General features: G+C 45.0%; 1 protein-coding gene across 1 annotated transcript in view; it reads left to right on the forward strand.

Annotated features, from left to right (window-relative positions):
* The first annotated feature begins 5,528 nt into the window (after positions 1-5,528).
* The window catches only part of SLC41A2 (solute carrier family 41 member 2), a 48,889-nt gene continuing 33,046 nt past the window's right edge, over positions 5,529-21,371 (forward strand). Inside the window, exons 1-2 of the mRNA XM_082240538.1 lie at positions 5,529-5,717; positions 18,489-19,231. Of these exons, the coding sequence (XP_082096664.1) occupies positions 18,674-19,231 (558 nt within the window). The 5' untranslated portion in view covers positions 5,529-5,717; positions 18,489-18,673. The remainder of the gene's footprint in view (positions 5,718-18,488; positions 19,232-21,371) is intronic.

The raw sequence follows: 21,371 nt of genomic DNA on the forward strand, positions 1-21,371 counted from the left end.
GCTCTGGTTTTGCCAAAAGTGGCTTAGTCATGCTGGCCACATGATCCGGAAAAACTGTCTGTGGACAAACGTCGGCTCCCTTGGCCAGTAAAGCGAGATGAGTGCCACAACCCCAGAGTCATTCACGACTGGACTTAACTGTCAGGGGTCCTTTACCTTTTTATTGCCATTTTGGTTGGCATCTGTCTGTCTTGGGAGATGATGGAAGAGTGTGCCTTTAGGGGTGAAGTCAAGCAGTTGGAGAGTTACAATGCCTGCTGTGAGTGTAGACACTGATATGGGAGAGACATGTTTTGTTGCAGCTGAGGCAGATGAAGGCATCCAGTTGTGCTGATACAGGACTTCTTTCTGCACTCCTCCCAGTGATCATTCCTACACTGGTCACTGCTGTGGACACACAACCTGACTGTCTCCAGGCGCTGTGACCATCTGCAAGAGATTCCCATATGGCAGGGTTAATGTTGCCAGCCTTCATGCCACATTTGCAGAAATAACTGTAACACAGAGCTGGTCTGCCAACATGCCTAGTGCCTGAAGTCAGCTCCCCATACAACACATCCTTGGGGGTCCTGCCATCTTCTACTCTGTGGACATGAGCTAGACGTCGCTGAGACAGGAGTGTAAACATGCTGGGAATATGGGCTTGGGAGAACACACTTTGGTTTGAAACCCTGTCCTGCCATGTGATGCCCAAAATCTTCCGGATGGTGTGCATTTAGAAGGTGTTGAGTCATCGCTCCCGGCATGCATCACTCATGGCACTTGTCATTTGACAGATCATGAGTTATGGATCCATCCATGTCCAGCATGCCCATATTCAGATTGCAAAAAAAAAAAAGCCTACAGTGGTACCATAGATTAAGAACAGCTTAGTTTATGAACAACTTGGATTAAGAATGCTGCAAACCCGGAAGTAGGTGTTTTGGTTGTGAACTTTGCCTTGGAAGCAGAACATGTTCCGCTTCCTGTGTTCCATTTGTAAATTGAGTCCCCTGCTGCTAAGGGAAAGCACGCCTTGATTTAAGAACACTTTGGTTTAAGAACAGACTTCCGGAATGGATTAAGTTCGTAAACCAAGGTACCACTGTATTAGAATTGGCAGGAACAAGCAACAGTGTGAACTCAAGATTTCCTTCCTCAGTATGTGCAAATACCTGACTATATTTCTGTGCTGAGCTCTGGAATCCCCAGTGTGGTGCCCATGAGTCACACAACACCCACAGACAACCCCCTTGATACCTGCCAACCCTCCTGCTCCCCTCCTTTTTTTTTACTTTTTTGCTGAGGGTGTTTCATATGCCTTTTTTGTTGTTGTTCTGTTGAAGGATTGACTATTTGGAAATATGTTTCCTGCTTTGGTGGGGTATTTGTGTCATTTGGGGGGGCTGCCTATTGTTTTAAGGAGCAGATTATGACCATTCTTATCCCCCCCCCGTGAAATAAATATTTGGTGCTGCTCACAAGAGTTTCTTAGATTTCCCATTTCGCCAATGTACATCTATGCATCTTTCTACAGAATGGTCCTTGAGAGATAAATACTGGAGGTGGAAGAAAGCTAAGTTTTGACTTATTGTGTAGAAAGGTCCTTAGTGTTTATAGAACTAAGAACTTTTTGATATGCATATGCTATGAGTTTTGCTTTGTTTTTTAAATCAGGAATAGTGAGGATGTTCTTCAAATGGGGAAAACTCTACAAGAGAAATGTTGACATGATTTTAAGTTTAATTAGTCTAGTACAGTGGTACCTCGGGTTACATATGCTTCAGGTTACAGACTCCGCTAACCCAGAAATATTACCTCGGGTTAAGAACTTTGCTTCAGGATGAGAACAAAAATCGTGTAGTGGCGGTGCAGTGGCAGCAGGAGGCCCCATTAGCTGAAGTGGTGCTTCAGGTTAAGATCAGTTTCAGGTTAAGAGCAGACCTCCAGAACGAATTAAGTTCTTAACCCGAGGTACCACTGTATTCCAAAAGAGTAAGGGGTAGTAAAGGCATAGAAATTTGTTTTTAATGCACAGATTATTCTACTGGATCTCTAACTGGATGTGTACAATGTTTCACTATTGGTTAGACAATTGGCACCAACCACTACAGTCTGAGAGAATTTCAGCAATTTCAAAAAGGGTGGCTCAGGATGTGTGAAAATGTTCCATCCATTTAGCATTGTCCCAGATCCACAGTGCAGTGTCACCCACAAATGTTGTGCCTTATTTTGTAAGCACCTGATAGTAAAGTGAATACAACAGCCCTATGACTATGCAAACAAAAACAGCAATAACTAGCAAGTTATAGGAGCTCACAATCTGAATAACTGCACTGGGTTCTCATGCATCACCCAGGACTCTGAAATGGAATTGCAACATGGTGACATGATGGCACTGTAAGTTTCCACACGCACCCCAAAAAATTAAATTAATTAAAAGGGGAACTCGAGAGACAGTAGGAATAAGACAAATGGTCAGAGCTATTAATAGGATACCATTCACCAGTGCGGATGTAATACTATTGAAACATCACAGAATACGAAGAAAATTGCATGGAGGTGTGGAAGACACAGATAAAACCACTATAATTCCACCACCTTTTCTACTGGTATGGGATTATACTCATACCCATAGAATACCAGTGGCCTGGCAGTGAAGCTGATCACTAAGAAGGGGATGTATCTCACGGTTGGTGCTGGCAAGGCTGTCTTCCAATGCTGCTAAGTAGCAGCAGGTTCACCGTGTACTGCTGTTCAGTCTCTGGATCAAGGCCAGTTAACACAGCCAAAAACACTGCAAGATTATTATTTTCAGCTATGCCAGTTGATGTTTCCAAGGGAAGTGTATTTTACACTAAACCTAAAATAAGTAAAGAATTGTTGACTGTTGTCTTTTGTTGCCAATAAAGCTTTCACGAGTGCAAGCAAATGCATCTTTATAATTTGCCAACAGCATATATACTTGCTGCTGGCTCGGCGTGCCAGCTTTTTTGTTCTGTTTTGCAGTTGTGATGCAAAACAGAGGAATGGAGCTTTTCGCTTTAGACTTCTCTTGAACTTTTTAATTAAAGAGAAATAAGTAGTTGGGGAAAGGTACTGAAAGTTACAGAAGCAGGAAGAAGCCAGAGTGGTTAGCAAGTTTACCAGTGGAGAAAGTCCACCCCCTGCCACACACAACAATCCGTGGTGACCTTTGAAAATGAAGATGGTACTCTTAAACTGTTTCCTCATTCTGTTTAGCACGTCTCTGCTCAAAGAAAAACACATAGTATAAATTATTAATAAAGTAATCTGAACTTCCTCCTTGAACCAATAATTAAATGATGCAACAAACATGACTACTCACGTTTTAATGCATTCTTTCTGGAGGTCAGGTAATTTAAATCAGTTATACCTGAGTAGTTAGCTATGGTTCTTAGAACCTTTCCCCAGGGCTTGGGGGAAAACAATATTCTCATAGAATCATAGAGTTGGAAGAGACCACAAGGACCATCGAGTCGAACCCCCTGCTAAGCAGGAAACACCATCACAGCACTCCTTACATATGGTTGTCAAGCCTTTGCTTAAAGACCTCCAAAGAAGGAGACTCCACCACACTCCTTGGCAGCAAATTCCACTGTCGAACAGCTCTTACTGTCAGGAAGTTCTTCCTAATGTTTAGGTGGAATCTTCTTTCTTGTAGTTTGGATCCATTGCTCCGTGTCCGCTTCTCTGGAGCAGCAGAAAACAACCTTTCTCCCTCCTCTATATGACATCCTTTTATATATTTGAACATGGCTATCATATCACCCCTTAACCTCCTCTTCTCCAGACTAAATATGCCCAGCTCCCTTAGCCGTTCCTCATAAGGCATCGTTCCCAGGCCTTTGACCATTTTGGTTGCCCTCCTCTGGACATGTTCCAGTTTGTCAGTGTCCTTCTTGAACTGTGGTGCCCAGAACTGGACACAGTACTCCAGGTGAGGTCTGACCAGAGCAGAATACAGTGGCACTATTACTTCCCTTGATCTAGATGCTATACTCCTATTCATGCAGCCCAGATCATTTCTGCATTTTTATTCTAGCACTCTTACTTTTCAGAACGTATTTATCATTTTGGGTTGTTTGCTTTCTTTTTTGAGTTGAAAACTGAAAAAGGTAAAAAAGAAAGAAAGGTAAAGGACCCCTGGACGGTTAAGTCCAGTCAAAGGCGACTATGGGGTTGCGGTGCTCATCTCGCTTTCAGGCTGTGAGAGCCGGTGTTTGTCCAAAGACAGCTTTCCAGGTCATGTGGCCAGCATGACTAAACCGCTTCTGGTGCAATGGGACACCGTGACAAAAGCTGTTTACCTTCTTGCCGCAGCGGTACCTATTTATCTACTTGCACTGGCATGTTTTCGAACTGCTAGGTTGGCAGGAGCTGGGACATAACAATGGGAGCTCACCCCATCACTGTGATTTGAACCGCTGACCTTCTGATTGGTAAGCCCAAGAGGCTCAGTGGTTTAGGAAACATACGTCTGGCAGGAGTGCAGTGAAAATGTCCCAATGATTTCCCAGTGATTAAGAGATATATAAGGCTTACTGCCTTCTTTTCATCTAAGGGCCCATTCATACTGTCCTTTAATGTGGATAGTAGGCTTCCTGTAACCACCTTTAATTTTCCACTGCCGATATGACGGTTCTCCTCCAAATCACTGCCTTCCCCTCCCTCAATCCAGATTTTCTCATAACCAGTACTCTCCTTTTCAGAGTATGATTGAAAATGGGGGAGATGTACCCATGAGCACAGCAGCACTTCCATTCTCATGCTCCTCAGTAACTGGTATTCAGAGAGTCAACGCTTCTGATACCAGAGCAAATATAAAGCCATCATGACTATTAGCCATCACGCCTTAATCCTCAATGAATTAAGATATGGAGCTTCTGGGGCGCCACAACTGTGACATCCAACGGAAGGCGAGAGGTGGAGGGGTAGGGTGTGTAGGTGTGTGTGTGTGCTGGATTTTAGCTTTGCAGAGGGGCGCCGCTGAAATTTGAGACATCAAGGTCCGCCACTGTATAGACACGTGTGCCATTTTTTGTCTGAGGGGAACTTGCCTAACTACATCCCCAATCCTCCCTGCCCATTGGCCATGCTGGAAGAGGGCGTCCGGCTGCCCCCAGCCCTGCTTTCAGAGATGCTGCCTGCTTGCAATCCCACCCACGCACCCGTGCGCTCTTCCCTCCAACTAGTTATATAATATGAGGCGGCTCTTTCTCCTCCAAGGCGCGCGTCGCGTGCCAGGAACGTGTGAACGAAGGAACTCGTGTCTTTCCAGGGTGGGCCCTCCCCGTGCAAGCCGCAAGCGACCATTCCGGGCCCCTCGGCGCTTCCTGGCGCTCCGAGGCGGGCCGCTCCGGCCTGCGCGGAGCGGGGTTCCCTGGAGCTCCCGCGGCCCCCGCCGTGGAGGCGCTGAGGAGTTTTCCGAGCGCCGGCGACGCCCGGCCACATCAGCGCCTGCCTGCCTGCGCAACCGGCCGCCCCCTCCCCGCTCTCCCCCGGCCTCTGCCGCGCGTGCTCAGTGGGGCGGCGGAGGCGGCGCCGCTTCTTCTACCCGGAGGAGCTGCTTCTGCCTCCTCGGCGGCCGCGGGCAAGTTCCTTCCTGTGCGCGAGGAGCGGGCGGCGGCGAGGATGGAGGCGAGCGGCGGCGGAGGAGGAGGAGGCTGCTGCCGCCGCGGGTGGCTGGCTCCCCTCCCTGGTTCGCCATTGCCCAGGTAGGAGAGCGGGTGGCCCGAGGGTGGAGAAGGAGATGCGGAGGAAGGGCGGGAAAGGCGCCGCCACCGCTTCCTCCACCCCCGGAGATGGAGGGAAGGGAATCCCCGCGGGGAAGTGAACGAAGAACGGCATCTGCCTCCGAGGCAGCCCCGGGCCCGGCTGACAGGCTGGCTGCTCCTTCCTCACCAACCTGACTTTCTCTCCCCCACCTTGTTAAATCATTATGGCTAAACTGGAATAGCATTTCCTCATCCCGAGCATCCCTCTTGCTCCCTCCCCTCCGCCCCTTTACACTCTCCTGAGAAATTTATAATACTATTGCGTCCTCTTCATATACTGGTTTTATTTCTGTTTCTAGCCCCAGGGTTTGGGGTGGAATAAGCTGGGCAGAAAAGGCAAAGTCTCTTAAGTGCCCCCCCCCGGGGTGCTACAAAAATAGGTCACCACCTAAATGTTAAGATTATTGCATCTGCTGATATTACCAAGGCGCTGGGCGTTTCTCCTTTCTAGTTTCGTGTTTGGTTTTGCTGTCATTTGCAGTTCAGTTGTACCGCTTCAGTTTGTGAATGCTAATGATGTTAAGGCAAAGTGGATGGCTGTGCATAACTATAAATGTAGGATCTGCCTTTGTAATTTCACCTAGAAGTTGCTGCAGAAGGCAGAGTTCAAGGATGCAAAGTGAAAATTAGGGTCATTCAGAAAGTATTACTTGCAATCCCAGACTGTCTAGAAAGTTCAACCTATATATTTAAATAGAATTTAAACAAACAACAACATGACTATTTATAGAGACACCAATGCTTTGAAAAATAAATGAGAATCAGAGAAGAAATAGTTGGCTGTTGTTAGTATAAAACAGTAGATATCCAAGAGTTCCATAGAGTAAACAGTGCCATATGGAGTAAGCATTAAAAACAGCCAAAATAAATACTACGACAATATCCCATCAATATTTGTTCGCAGTTATTACTTGGTGCCCCAGATCTGTGCCAAGCTAACTTCGTAGTACACCTTGTGTGTGTGGACCTGTTTGATGTGTCAGTAAATGTGAATCCAGGATATCAACCTCAAATAGACTGGAAAGCAGATGCCTATAATTTTTAGCCAGGTAAATTTCACCAAACTAACCAATTCCTCCATATACATAGGAATTTGAAAAAACAATTCACCTCATTCAGCAGCTTTGGTATGCTGTCTTTTGTTAATCATTAGATAATGGGTGGCAGAAGAAAACAGGGGAGCTTTCAAGCTGAGCTTATTTTTGAAGAGCTTCTGTTTAAATTAAGCACCCACATAAATTGTTCCCAAGAGAGCTTGCAGCCATAAAAGACAAACACAGAAAAGCAAGTTGTCAAACAGTCATTTTTATTTATGAGAATAATAATAATAATAATAATAATAATACTATTTTTTTATTTATACCCCGCCCTCCCCAGCCAAGGCCAGGCTCAGAGCGGCTTACAAGCAATAATAAAAACAAGATGAGTGATTACAACTTAAAAACAAAAATAAAATACAACATTAAAATAATGGAACATTAAAATATTAAAATGAAGCCTCATTGCAGGAGAAGGAAAAGAAAAAAGAAAAGGGGGGGAGGGAATCAAATTGGCTCCAATCCAAAGGCCAGGCGGAACAACTCTGTCTTACAGGCCCTGCGGAAAGAAATCAGATCCTGCAGGGCCCTGGTCTCATGAGACAGAGCATTCCACCAAGTTGGGGCCAGTGCTGAAAAGGCCCTGGCTCTGGTTGAAGCCAATCTAACTTCCTTAGGGCCTGGGACCACTAGGGTGTTGTTATTTATGGACCTTGAGGCTCTCCGTGGGGCATACCAGGCGAGGCGGTCCCGTAGGTACGAGGGTCCTAGGCCGTGAAGGGCTTTAAAGGTCAAAAGCAGCACCTTAAATCTGACCCTGTACTCCACCGGGAGCCAGTGCAGCTTGAAAAGCACTGGATGAATATGCTCCCATGGCAGAGACCCCGTGAGGAGCCTCGCTGCAGCATTCTGTACCCGCTGGAGTTTCTGGGACAGCTTCAAGGGCAGCCCCGCGTAGAGCGAATTACAGTAGTCAAGCCTGGAGATGACTGTTGCATGGATCACTGTGGTCGGGGCGGGAAAGGTAAGGGACCAACTGCTTGATGCGGCGAAGGTGGAAAAATGTCGCCTTGGCTGTTGCTGTGACTTGCGCCTCCATGGAAAGGGAGGCGTCAAGGATTACACCCAAACTCTTAACGGAAGGCAATGGCACTAATTGGGCCCCCGCAAGAGAAGGGAGTTGGCCCCTCATCCCCATGCTATCCCGACCTAGCCATAGGACCTCTGTCTTCGAAGGATTTAGTTTCAATCGGCTCCCACGAAACCATCCAGCCACAGCTTCCAAGCATCTGGTCAGTGTGTAAGGGGCCGAGTTGGTGTGGCCATCCATCAGCAGATAGAGCTGAGTGTCATCAGCATATTGATGACAGCCCAGCCCAAAGCTCCGGATAATTTGGGCAAGGGGGCGCATAAAGATGTTTAAAAGCATTGGGGAGAGAATTGCACCCTGCGGCACTCCACACACCAAGGAGTGGCGTGACGACATTTCCCTCCCTAGTGCCACCCTCTGTCCCCGACCAGAGATAAAAGAGCACAACCAGTTACGGGCTATGCCCTGTATCCCCACGTCTGCAAGGCGATGGTCCAGAAGATCATGATCGACCATGTCAAAGGCTGCTGACAAATCTAAAAGGATCAGCAGTCCTGACCCGCCTCGATCCAGTTGTCTACGGATATCATCTGTTAGGGCAACCAGAGCCATCTCCGTCCCAAAACCAGGACGGAAACCGGACTGAAATGGATCTAATGCCGATGTTTCCTCCAGAAACCTACGAAGCTGTTCAGCAACCGCTCTCTCAATTATCTTACCCAGGTATGGAAGATTTGAAACTGGGCGGTAATTGGATAGGTCTAAGGGATCTAATGAAGTTTTCTTTAAGAGTGGACGCACCACTGCTTCCTTCAGTTCCCCTGGGAATGTCCCCGTGTCAAGGGACAAATTGATAATTTCAACCAGGGGGGTCCGCGCAACATCTGGACACTCCCTAATCAGCCAAGACGGGCACGGATCAAGGAGGCAGGTGGTGGGCCTACCAACTTGGAGGAATCTATCCACATCAGTAGGGAGTATCCGATCGAAATGGTCCAACACTGGACCTGAAGTCAGTCGAGGGGCCTCCAGTTCAGTCACTGTATCTAAATTGGCAGGGAGGTCACGGCGGAGCAACAGGACTTTCTCCGCAAAAAAGCTCGCGAATGCCTCACAGCTGTGGGTCGAATTTGTGCTTAAATTTGGTTGTCCTCCTAAGGACGTTATTGACCTAATTATTCTAAAAAGTTGTGCCGGGCGAGAGCTAGCGGATGCAATGGAAGCTGCAAAGTAAGATTTCTTAGCAGCTTTCATAGCCATCTCATAGGCTTTCATAAGCGTCCTATAAGATGTTCTTGAGGCTCCGTCACGAGTCCGTCGCCATACTCGCTCTAGCCGTCTGAGATCCCGCTTCATTTTCCGAAGCTCCTCAGTAAACCAAGGGGCCCGGTTTCAACGGGGTCGCAGAGGGCGCTTAGGCGCGATCTCATCAATGGCTGCCAAGAGCCGGTTATTCCAGTCCTCAACAAGGTCATCTAATGAGTCGCCAGGAGGAGCAGGGTTCCGCAAGGCTTGTCGGAATCTATCAGGATCCATCAGTTTTCGTGGACGAGCCCAAATAGGTTCGCCACCCGAGCCGGGGAGGAGCGGGAAGTCAATCTTGGCTTTTAAAGCGTAGTGATCAGACCATGGCACTTTCACAGCGGGGAGCATGATCACATTTATGCCAGCCCCAAAGATCAGATCCAGCGTGTGGCCTGCTTGATGAGTGGGGCCCAAAACAAACTGGGAGAGCCCTAGTGTTGCCATGGAAGTCACTAGGTCCAGAGCCTGTGAGGAGGGAGCGGCATCGGCATGGACGTTGAAGTCTCCCAAAACCAGTAGGTTTGGGAACTCCAAGGCCCAGCCCGCCACCGCCTCCAGCAGATCTGACAGGGTGGCTGCAGATGTGCTGGGTGGTCGGTACACCAGCCAGACAGCCAAGTTCTCCTTGGTGCCCCACACGAGACCAACACATTCAATGCCGGAGATCGCCGGTGATGGCAGAGCTCTGAAAGAGCAATCCTCCCGGAATAACAACGCTACTCCTCCCCCCCGACCCACAGTCCGCGATTGATGGAGGACAGAGAAACCTGGGGGTGTTATCTCATGTAGGGAGACTACTTCGCCTTCCCGTACCCAGGTCTCCGTCACGCAAGCCAGGTCAATCCCCTGCGAGACAAAAAAGTCACGCATGGTGGCAGTTTTGTTGCCTATGGACCTGGCATTGCACAGCACCAATGACGGAGGTGTGTAATCCTTGCTCTCCCTACCCTCATCCCTTGGGATGGGGCGTAGATTGGAAGGGGTTCGAGGATCACTGCATCTCAAAACCCTTCGCCGATAGAGATATCTAGCCCCACCGCCATTCCTCCCTAGCCCTTCAATTGTGGAAATCCCAGATCCCATACTAGCCTCCCCAATAGATGGGTAACATCCCCTCAATAACAAGTCATCCTTGGGCCAGGACTCCTGGGTCAAAATGGTATGGGAAAGAGGTGGAGGTCTGATAGGGTAAGTATCCCTAGAAGATAAAACCCAACCAACCGCACCCCAAGCGGGGGGGACAGTCCCATGGTGTTTCATTAACTGTCAATCCCCCTCTCCCTCCTGGGTTAATTGGAGGATTGTTGGTTCTATCTGTGGCTGTGGAAGTATTAATGAGGTATGTGTTATAAAATGTGGATCACTGGCCAACAAAGAGCCAGATTCGAATTCGGAAGATCTGTCCATCCTGTCTCGCCAGGAGTACAGTAGAGAAGGCTGATCATTCTGATAAGTTTTTGGAACATTAGGCAAAGGTCCAGATGTAGAGTTGGTGCTGGATATCTCCAGATTGTCAGCAGCATAGAATTCTTTAGGTGTTGTTGCCATAGAAATGTCGGAGGTGCCAAATTCCTCATCTAATTTGGTGTCGTTTGAAAAGGGAACAGGGAGTTGCACTGATGTCTTTCTATGGGATAAAGAGCTATTGGACGTCTTTAAATATTGTGCTCTAGGCTCTACTGTCCTTATATTTTGGATAGAAATCTCAGTCTTTATACTCATTAGCCTCTTCTTCAGGTCTTGTAATTCTAGGCTTACAGAGTTCTTTTCTTCCTTAGGGCAATTAGTATTTCTAGTGTTGAGCTTGGTTTCCTTTATCCGCATTAGCTTTGACTCTATGCAAGGGACCAATTGCCTCCTTGTTTCGTCTTTAAATACCCTCACTGGGCGGAGAGAGTGGAACCACCATAGAGTATCCTTTATCTCCATGAGTCGAGATGGGAGGGTTGATGACCTAAAGGTCATAAATAGGCGCATGGTGTTTCTCAAGGTAGGCAGGAAGTGGAAATTTTCTAGATCTACATTTCGGTAATGGTAATTCAAGAGCTGAGACAAGGACATAGTAATTTGTCTGCGGTTCATCCACCTATGAGTGTATCGGTGAATCTCAAGCATTATCTGGTTCGTTTGTAAGACTTGACAGGACCTCACTTCATCCATAGTTTGAGTTGGTGAGTTGTTAACAGAGTCATTTATTATCATCCCTTTAAGCCCTTGGGCATTTAAAGGGGAGGAACTAGTATCCAATTGTTTCTCAATGTTAACTATTCTGGTGAGGATTTCATCCAGTCTTTGGAGAACCAGAACCATAGTATCTGCAGACAACATGCAAATCTCTTGGTAGGGGTGCGTATCCCGAATTGGTTGAAAGCAGGCTCCTCTGCCTTCTAGAGGCATGGGTGAGTCAGCGTTAGGAGTGGGAGGAATCCCTCCTGCTCCTGCTCTTGCCCTCTTGGACGGATTAGCTTTCTCTGGGAGGAGGGGGGTCGGGTCATTGACATCCTCCTTAAGGGGGGGTTGAGGTTCCCCCAACGTTGTTACTCACTGTTTGTTCTATTTGCTCCGATTTCTCGGTTTCCTCAACCCGCTCTGTTTCTGAGCCAGGGCAGATGGCATTGGCTCTCTGCCGATTCTTTGTTTTAGAGGAATTGTGAGTCTCAATAATGGTCTTCTGGCTCTTTGCACCTCGTTTTCTCCTTCCGGCAGGCATTCTCAATAAGGAAGTGACAGTTGGAGAATGACAAATCATTGTGCACTGTGTGAGTAATGACAGTCCCAGAAGTGCAGTAGTAATGCCCCAAGATCCTGAGCTATGTTGTGTGTACACATCAGTGAGGGCAACAGAATTAGGTGGAAAGGAAGCAAGATAGTGGATAGCTCTCCTCCATGTCATCTTAGGGATGTCAGCCACAACAGAGACAGCTAATGGAGGATTGACTAACAGTGCATTCCTATACATGTCTACTCAGAGGTAAGCCTATTGAATTCAGTGCAGTTTACTCCTAGGATTGCAGCCTAAATCTCACATAGGTTTATGCCAAATCTTATACTAAGTGCCCCCTGATTATCTCTCATACATACAAATACTTACTTTCATGATGGGTCAAAGGCAGGTACACAGAATGGCAGCTTGGGGATATAGCTGCTGCTCTTCCGCCTTAATTGCTGCACCCTTGAAACTCATACACTGTGAATGGTTAAGTTCCTTAGAATATGTTGTATTTTCGTGCAGTTGGGAATAGTGCTTTTTTTTATTTTGAGCAGAAGGGGCTCACAAATGCTTAAATCTTAACAAAGTATGATTTAACTGAGTTTTCAGTTCTGTAGATAGTGGTTAAGCTAGCCCTGTAACTATGTTTGCACTACCCTGCATGACTATTATTTGGCAGATAATCAAACTTACAAAACCAGGATGCTACTGTATTCATTGTCACCACAACATTCATTGTTGCACTTGAGTAAGGTTAATATGAATAAAAACTTAAAATAAAATAAAACTTTACATATTTTTCCTGGTTTATCTAAATCCGAAAATACATTTACTTTTCATTGTTTTGGACAGGCAATATACATTTGGTCCCTGCTTTGCTGTAAAGTCAAACATTCATTATGAATAAGGATAATAACATGTTTAAGACAGTATTTCAAACTGGCACACATGAGTTCCTTGCTTTTGGTGGCTTCTGGTTGTGACAGGTGACTTATGTACTATGAGATATCAGACAGTAAGAGCAAACTACAAGCGTGCATTAATTACTTGTGCTATGCCAATTTGTCATATCTACCTTTTATCAGTAACTTTGTACCTGCAACAAAAGGTTGCAGTGTGTGTGGCATGATCCTATTTAGGATTCCAGGCAGACAGGCATTCCCTCTTGCATTCCTCCCCAGTTTCCATTTTCTTCTTTTCAACACTCAGCTATCATTACATGTCGGCCGAGTATACTCACTTATCATTAACCTCCCCATCTCCCTGCTTTGCCCCCCCCCCCCGCAAAGTGATATTTATACTTCTGTAAGCATTGTGGTTCCCCAAGCCTGCTGACAACTTCCCTCTTATGAGATGAGAGTACTGTTTTGACTTGTATAATGATAGGCACCTGGAGAATGAGTTCTCTACTAACAAGATGTCACGGTTTCATTTCCACATAATTTCCACAAGTATATACAGACAAGAAGGTCTGCTTGATTCCTATCTACATATGCATCTCAACCAGTGTTCAGATTTTTGAGCTCAATCTGAGGTCATATCATTTGGACTAACATTGGAAACGTGCAGACTTGTACTCGGTCAGGGTTGACATAGTTCATTTTTGTTTCAAAACAATTGGGGGGGGGGGAGAACAACAACCTATAGTACCTCTAAAGGAAATTGCAGAGCTTGTAAATGTGCAGAATGGGGCATTCCAAATTATCAATGGACTTGTTGTTGTTTAGTCGTGTCCGACTCTTCGTGACCCCATGGACCAGAGCACGCCAGGCACTCCTGTCTTCCACTGCGTTCCGCAGTTTGGTCAAACTCATCGTAGCTTCGAGAACACTGTCCAACCATCTCGTCCTCTGTCGTCCCCTTCTCCTTGTGCCCTCCATCTTTCCCAACATCAGGGTCTTTTCCAGGGAGTCTTCTCATGAGGTGGCCAAAGTATTGGAGCCTAAGCTTCACGATCAGTCCTTCCAGTGAGCACTCAGGGCTGATTTCCTTAAGAATGGATAGGTTTGATCTTCTTGCAGTCCATGGGACTCTTAAGAGACTCCTCCAGCACCATAATTCAAAAGCATCAATTCTTTGTCGATCAGCCTTCTTTATGGTCCAGCTCTCACTTCCATACATCACTACTGGGAAAACCATAGCTTTAACTATACGGACCTTTGTTGGCAAGGTGATGAGCGCCTCTATTATAGGAAGCTGCCCTACACTGAGTCAAATCATTGGTCCATCTAGCCCCATATCATCTACATTGACTGGTCACAACTGTACAGTGCTTGGGGCAAGAGTCCCAGCCCCAGCTGGAGATGCCCAGGATTGAACATGGGACTTTATGCATGCATACAAGCAAGGCAGATACTCTATGTCTAGTTAGTATAGAGCAGGAGCACATTGTGGACTTCCTGCTTGTGGACTTCCTGTACGTATCTGGATGGGCTTTGTGAGAACAGAATGCTACCAGATAGACCTTTGGTCTGGTCTCCTTCGCTAATGTTATTATAGTTATTCCATTGATGATGATTTACTGCGGACACCCTCTGACTGAACTTCCCACACAGTTATGCTTCTCAAGTCCCTTTGAAGTCAATACAAGTTAGGAGTATGGATACAGGATTTTTAGTAACTGACTGAATTCAGACATTAGGCAAAATCTGTTAATTATTATTAAATGTGTATACTGCCCTTCATGCAAAGATCACAGGGCAGTTCACAACATAAAAATACAAAATGAGAACACAAAATACATCACGGAAAACCAAAAACAAACCAGTAACCCCCATTGCACAAGCACATTTAAAATGCCATAGAGTGTTAATCAGCCAAAGGCCTGATTTTAGTTATGCCAACTTTGGTTTGGTGTGCTGTCTGAATTTGCAAACCATAGTTCCACCTGCTGCTCTACACTCAAGAGATTGATGTTATTTGCAAATAAGAAGATGGCTGGGGGGGGCGGGCGGGGAAGATAGCTCAGCAGAGAGGAAATGAAAATAGATTGTGCACTTGGAAGTTCTAAACCAGGGGTCACCAAACTTTGTCAGCAGGGGGCCGGTCCACTGTCCCTCAGCCCTTGTGGGGGGCCAGACTATATTTTTGAGGGGGAAATGACCAAATTCCTATGCCCCACAAATAACCCAGAGATGCATTTTAAATAAAAGGAGACATTCTACTCAGGTAAGAACACACTGATCAGGGGCGCCAACTTATAAAAAATATTGGGGGGATATTGGGGGGGCCCATACCGGGACGCGTCGTCGTCCAACTTTTGGGATGCACCTCGGCGGGGGCTGTTTCTTCTTCGGAGGCAGAGTCGGGAAGAGTGCCCGGGAAGCTGCCGCATGTTCGCTCGGGTAGCCGGGAGAACGCAGTTCGAGGAGGCGGTGTTGGGGAGAGACCCTCGCTCAGGGCGCCACGAGACTTGGCGGCCGGCAGCCTATCTGGGGGGTTTTGGAGCGTATTTCGGCGGAGCCGGAGCGATTGGGGAGGAGGGGGCTTGTTGCCGGATTCTTCAGCTGGGCCGGAGATCCGCTGCTGGGGGGTCCCTGGGCCGAGTTGTGAGCACGGCCTGCTGAAGGGAGATCCAGCCGATTGCGTGACGGGGACGGCCGGGGCTCTCCGGCTAGGGCGCGCAGCTGGCTGGCTGGCTGGCTGGCGAGGGAGCAGGTGGGGAGGAGGCGGGGGACGGCGGCGGCGCTCTGCTGGAGGGGCGCCCGAGATTATTGGGGGGGCAGAGCCCCCCCAAACGAATTTTTGAGGGGGCTCGGGCCCCCTCAGGCCCCATGGGGTCGGCGCCTATGACACTGATCCCCGGACCATCTGCAGGCTGGATTTAGAAGGCGATTGGGCTGGATCCGGCCCACGGGCCTTAGTTTGCCTACCCATGTTCTAAACTATGATTTGGTGTAATTTGAATTGAGCCTTTGTCTCTCGTGGAAGAAGAATTTCACCCATTGAGCAAAAGCAATTAAGCAAATCTATCTAGGTTTCTCTGAAAAGTTGTCATTTATTTTTTATTGATTTTCCATAATTTTTAACAAACTTGTCACCAAATTAATACAAATGAATACAAATTTAAAAGCTGACTTCTCACCCCCCCGATGTTCCCTCTATTTTCCTCCCTCCTTTGCTGCTCCTAGTACAATAACATTTCCCACTTTCATTTCAAAATTCATCTCTGAAAAGTTGTAATACAAGAATGCAGGTTGTGCAAAGCTCAGATCAATGTACAGAGGTCATGGGTAGGGCCAGAAGGCACAACCCCCACCCCACCACGTGTTGATTCTACACACAGGTGTTGTGCAATGAGCTGTTCAGACAATGAATCGTGTTTGGGAGCTGGGAAAGTGTAAACAACTGAAGGAAAATATATTGTATTTTTGCATTTTATTTTTACTTTTGCAAATAGAAGGAAGAAGAAGAAGAAGAAGAAGAAGAAGAAGAGTTTGGATTTGATATCCCGCTTTATCACTACCCGAAGGAGTCTCAAAGCGGCTAACATTCTCCTTTCCCTTCCTCCCCCACAACGAAAATATATTGCAGGCAACAAAAGAACAAGGAATACAGCAGAGTGAAACAAGATCATCTGCATTGTAGACATAGCAACCATTCTTAAACATTACACCTTTCGTAAAAACTGGCATAATGGGTTTTCCCGTAGGGCCCTTCTAACGCTGTATCAACGCAGACACCATTATGCCTCATCATCCTAAGTACCTATTTGCTGATCTTTGCAAGTATGAAAGCAGCCTGTTAGGTTCTGAGTAAGCAAAATACTTTAAGTGTCCTAAGCCATGAGTAATATTTAATGAAGACAATGTGATTATTGATAATCCAGTTAGGCAGTTAGGAAGAGTAAAGACCTATCAGTCATATACTGTATAAGCCAAAAGACATTGTAGGTGTGAAATCATTTGAACTACACTATGCACAATTTTTTTTTAGCATGGAGCAGTTTTATAATGCCATCAGACTCCATTATCACATTTCTTTGGTATTGCTTACTCCAACTGCTAAAATTTCTGTTTAAAATATCTTTTAACTACAGGTCCATGTATTTATGTACTAGGTTGAAGGTTTTAAAGAGGCAAAATAGATTGTTGCATTTGCAGAACATTCCAATGAACAGGTTTGTAAAGTGGTTCTGCAAGTTTTCATGGCTTCTATTATTACCCAAAAATACTTTTAAAAACAAAATGAAAGGAGAGCTAAGTAGATGTTGAGGAGAGTACTTCTAACTTCTAACATTTGTTGAGGAGAGTACTTCTAACGTTTATGGAGTAGTAATTGAGGATATTAATTCAATTTTTTTTCCAAAAAAAATATACATTACAACAAACTAATACTTACAAAAAATAGAAACGGTCACTCCCAGAAACTCTGACTAAATTCCAGAATGATGAATAATTTCAAAGACTCAGACAATTATATGCAATTGTGGTGTCAACTGGCATTTTAGAAGATTTGACCGACTTCTGTATCTTAGTACTGTACTAATGCTGTGGCTCTCGCTCAGATTATGTTATATCATCATCATTTCCTTGTTGTTGTGTTTTAGGCAGAATGATCTTATGCTCCAGTTTAACATGACCACCATTACACCAGAGCTTATACTTGCGTAGCTAATTGGCATCCTGTGCTTCTCAACAGAACATCAAAAGCACGGTAATAGAAATAGAAAAGAAATCTCTATCAAAGTAGTGAAAAAGTTCACTTTCACAGAGTATCTGGCAACATCATCACCATGTAACTATCACCACATCACTTCTAACGATGCCCCCGTGTTTACCAATGCTTAGAAGGCCTCAGAAAGCAAGCAGTGGTAGCAGGAGCACTATGAGAAAGTCATTTCAACAATTCCATAATTTCTTCCACAAAGAAGGTACAAGCATAACTACCAGAAAGCATTTAAAGTGTCTCACCAGGTTAGGGAGGAAGCAAATACTTAGAGTGAGGGACATAAGGACTTCTACAGCCAGAGATTCAAAGTCAAACTCAGGCATAGGCAAACTCGGCCCTCCAGATGTTTTGGGACTACAACTCCCACCATCCCTGACCACTGGTCCTGTTAGCTAGAGATGATGGGAGTTGCAGTCCCATAGCATCTGGAGGGCCAAGTTTGCCTATGCCTGGTTAAACTCAAGCATTTGTGGATAAACCCTTTGTCAGAGACAAATACTGATGTTGTGCTTCAGGGAAAAATGCAGGAGAATCAGTATTTTATCTTGCAGAAGGAAAATATATGAACCAAGCTGGGGTTTTCCCCATTCCACCCCCTGAATCCACCCATTTCCTTCTCATTTTGCTGCTGGGTTTGTGCCACCATATGACTGAGAGTGATTTAAGATTACAACAGAAAATCTTTAATAAAAATACATTTTAAAAAGACAAAAAACAGTATAATAGCATTGCTATAACGTAGTAACTTCCTTGGAGTAGATGCCTGTGCATGGAATTTGATAGCAGGATACACTTGCACTATTCATCTATAAACAAAATTTAAATGGAACAAAAATGCTATCAAGTTTTAGAGGCCAAAAAAGGCAGATGTGTTAACATTTTTACTGTGTTCTTTTTAGATCCCAGCTTTGTTGCGGAATTGCTCAAGACCAAAAGTTAGTGAAAAGAAATCTTTCTACATAACAGACAACTTCACAACGTGATCGGCTGTATCAAATCAAAGATCTCTATATAACCATTTGATGCATCATTTAAACTTCTCTGGGATCTGAAGCAATCATCAGAACAATATTTTTGAAACAGCATGACTAACTGTAAAGGAAGATCTGTCAGCAAGAAAACAAATGATAAAGCCTATCATGGAGAAAGTTTTGTAAATTGGACTATAAATCTAAATACAATTCAGTCTGACAAGTTCTTGAACCTGCTGTTAAGTATGGTTCCAATTGTTTATCACAAAAACCAGGAAGAAAGACATAAGAAAGTGAATGGTCTCTGGCAAGATGGATTACAGCCATCAGGGCATGGTTTCAGTGTTAGGACTGACCAGCACATGGATTATCATCATTTCTCAGAATCAACTTTTCATAATGGTAGCAATGGACATAATTCATCGAGCTGTAGCCCAAAGTATGATAACTTTGCAGGATATAATTATTCAGACAGAATGGACATGTCGGAAACAGATATTATGCTGCAGGACAACAACGTATCTAGTGATGGTGAAGAAGATACCATTGTGGAAGGCAGCAAAAAACAGCCAAAAGAATCTAGTAGCATTATGGCATTACAGATACTTGTACCATTTTTGCTAGCAGGCTTTGGAACAGTATCTGCTGGGATGGTTCTGGATATTGTCCAGGTTGGTATTTCCTAAGTATGGCTTTAAATGTACACATTCTGATTTTTTCTGATGCACTCAATCATGACATTTAGTATGGTCCTCTATATTAAGGCTGAAGTATGTGCTTTTGTTTTATTGTAATGTTGTTTGTTCGTTATGCAAGGCTACTTACACACACACAACTTCTGAGTGGGTTCTTCTGTAGCCAAGAGGGAACTTAGGATTTTGGATGTGATTTGAGTTCTCAAATGTTACTTAGGTTCATATGAGTTTCAGGAGGTTAATTGTCCTTGTAATACAGTGGTGCCTCGCAAGACGAAATTAATTCGTTCCGCGAATTTTTTCATCTAGCGAATTTTTCGTCTTGCGAAGCACGGTTTCCCATAGGAATGCATTGAAAATCAATTAATGCGTTCCTATGGTCAAAAAAAGTCCAAACAAAGCCAAATTTGGTACAACAAGAGTTTATTAAGTGCTCTTTAAAGTCACACATACTGTAAAGAACATTTCAAAATTCAAACCCAGAATTTTTAAAAAAAAACAGCAGAGTGGCCCAATGGTCACAGAAAATCATAAAAATGCAGAAAAAAACCACAAGCTTCCAGATTCTTGCAAACCCCTCCCCAACTGTTCCCCCAGCCACCCAGCACACAGAAATTCAAATCCAGAATTTTTTTAAAAAAACAGCAGAGTGGCCCAATGGTCACAGAAAATCATAAAAATGCAGGGGAAAAAAACACAAGCTTCCAGATTCTTGCAAACCCCTTCCCAACACCAAGTCCTTGAATTCCAAACACCCCAACCCAAAATCCAAAACCCCCCAAAAAAGTTTTAAAAGCTTAACTTACCAAATGGCTGCAAAAGAAGTTTTGGAAAAGCTTCAAAAATCACCAAAGTCTTTAAAAACCTCAAAAAAGGCTACTATGTACACTGCGTTCTATGAGTTGCTCCTCGAAGTCAAGTCGCAACTGTATTAACGGTGTTAAGAAAAAGGAAACAAACTTGCAAGACGTTTTCGTCTTGCGAAGCAAGTCCATAGGGAAATTCGTCTTGCGAAGCAGCTCAAAAACGGAAAACCCTTTCGTCTAGCGAGTTTTCCGTCTTGCGAGGCATTCGTCTTGCGGGGCACCACTGTAAACTTATGTTCAGCACATGTTGAACAAGATATTAGTCACGCCATTTTTCTAGTTTCTTTTTCTTAGTCTACCCACTTCAATGAGTGAAGCTTTATTCCCCCACCCCCCCATCTCTAAAATCAATTTTCGCTGCTTTAGAATTTGTAGGGAGGAAATGAGGTCATTTGGCACAAAGGCAGAATTTTCAAAGCCTGGCAAATTGTCTAAAGGTACACCACAAGCGCCATTATATTTGCAGGATCTTTAATATCAACTGGACGCCACTCCAGTCTCCATGCAGGGCAAAATTCCAAGGGCTTGTGTTTCCTTTTGGGAATGAGACTCAGCAGAGACTGTGGTGCCTTTAGGATATATGGTTTACTTGCACACATGTACAACCTGAGCCTGCGATGGAGGGGCTGACAGCATCAACACCCCAAAAGGGTCTTCTTCCTCCCATGGACACGGCTGTAGATTCGAACAGAAATCACACATCATGTTCTTTCTCTCCATCTTGCCACTTTACTTCTCATTTACAGAGAAGTTTAGGGAAGCTTTTAATGTTTGATGTATTACTGTATTTTAATATTTGGTTGGAAGCCGCCCAGAGTGGCTGGGGAAGCCCAGCCAGATGGGCGGGGTATAAATAATAAATTATTATTATTATTATTATTTACATCTCTCTCACATCCACACAGCAAACTCTCTACTCTAAACTCCGGCTTTTATCTGTTGAGGGCCCCGTCCCCTTTAAAAGCTCATCACCCAGGTTAACACCTCACAGGAAGCTAGCTTGGCTTGACCAGATTTGAGCACTTGCTGAATCCAGGGATTAGTTAGAGGGGTCTGGCACCCACAAACTCGTCACGCTATCTTACAAAATATTCACATTTATATTTCAAATTCCTCAGTTTGCTGGTTGGAAATTGAATTAAGGTTGGAAATTGAAATTGTTATTTAAACTACTCTGGTCCTATTGAATTAGGGCAAGATGAATTGCACCTAAGGAACTTGAAGATGCAGTCTGAGTCTTTGGCTATAAT

The sequence above is a fragment of the Podarcis vaucheri genome (assembly GCF_965113315.1).
Source record: "Podarcis vaucheri genome assembly, chromosome: 10".
Lineage (NCBI taxonomy): Eukaryota > Metazoa > Chordata > Lepidosauria > Squamata > Lacertidae > Podarcis > Podarcis vaucheri.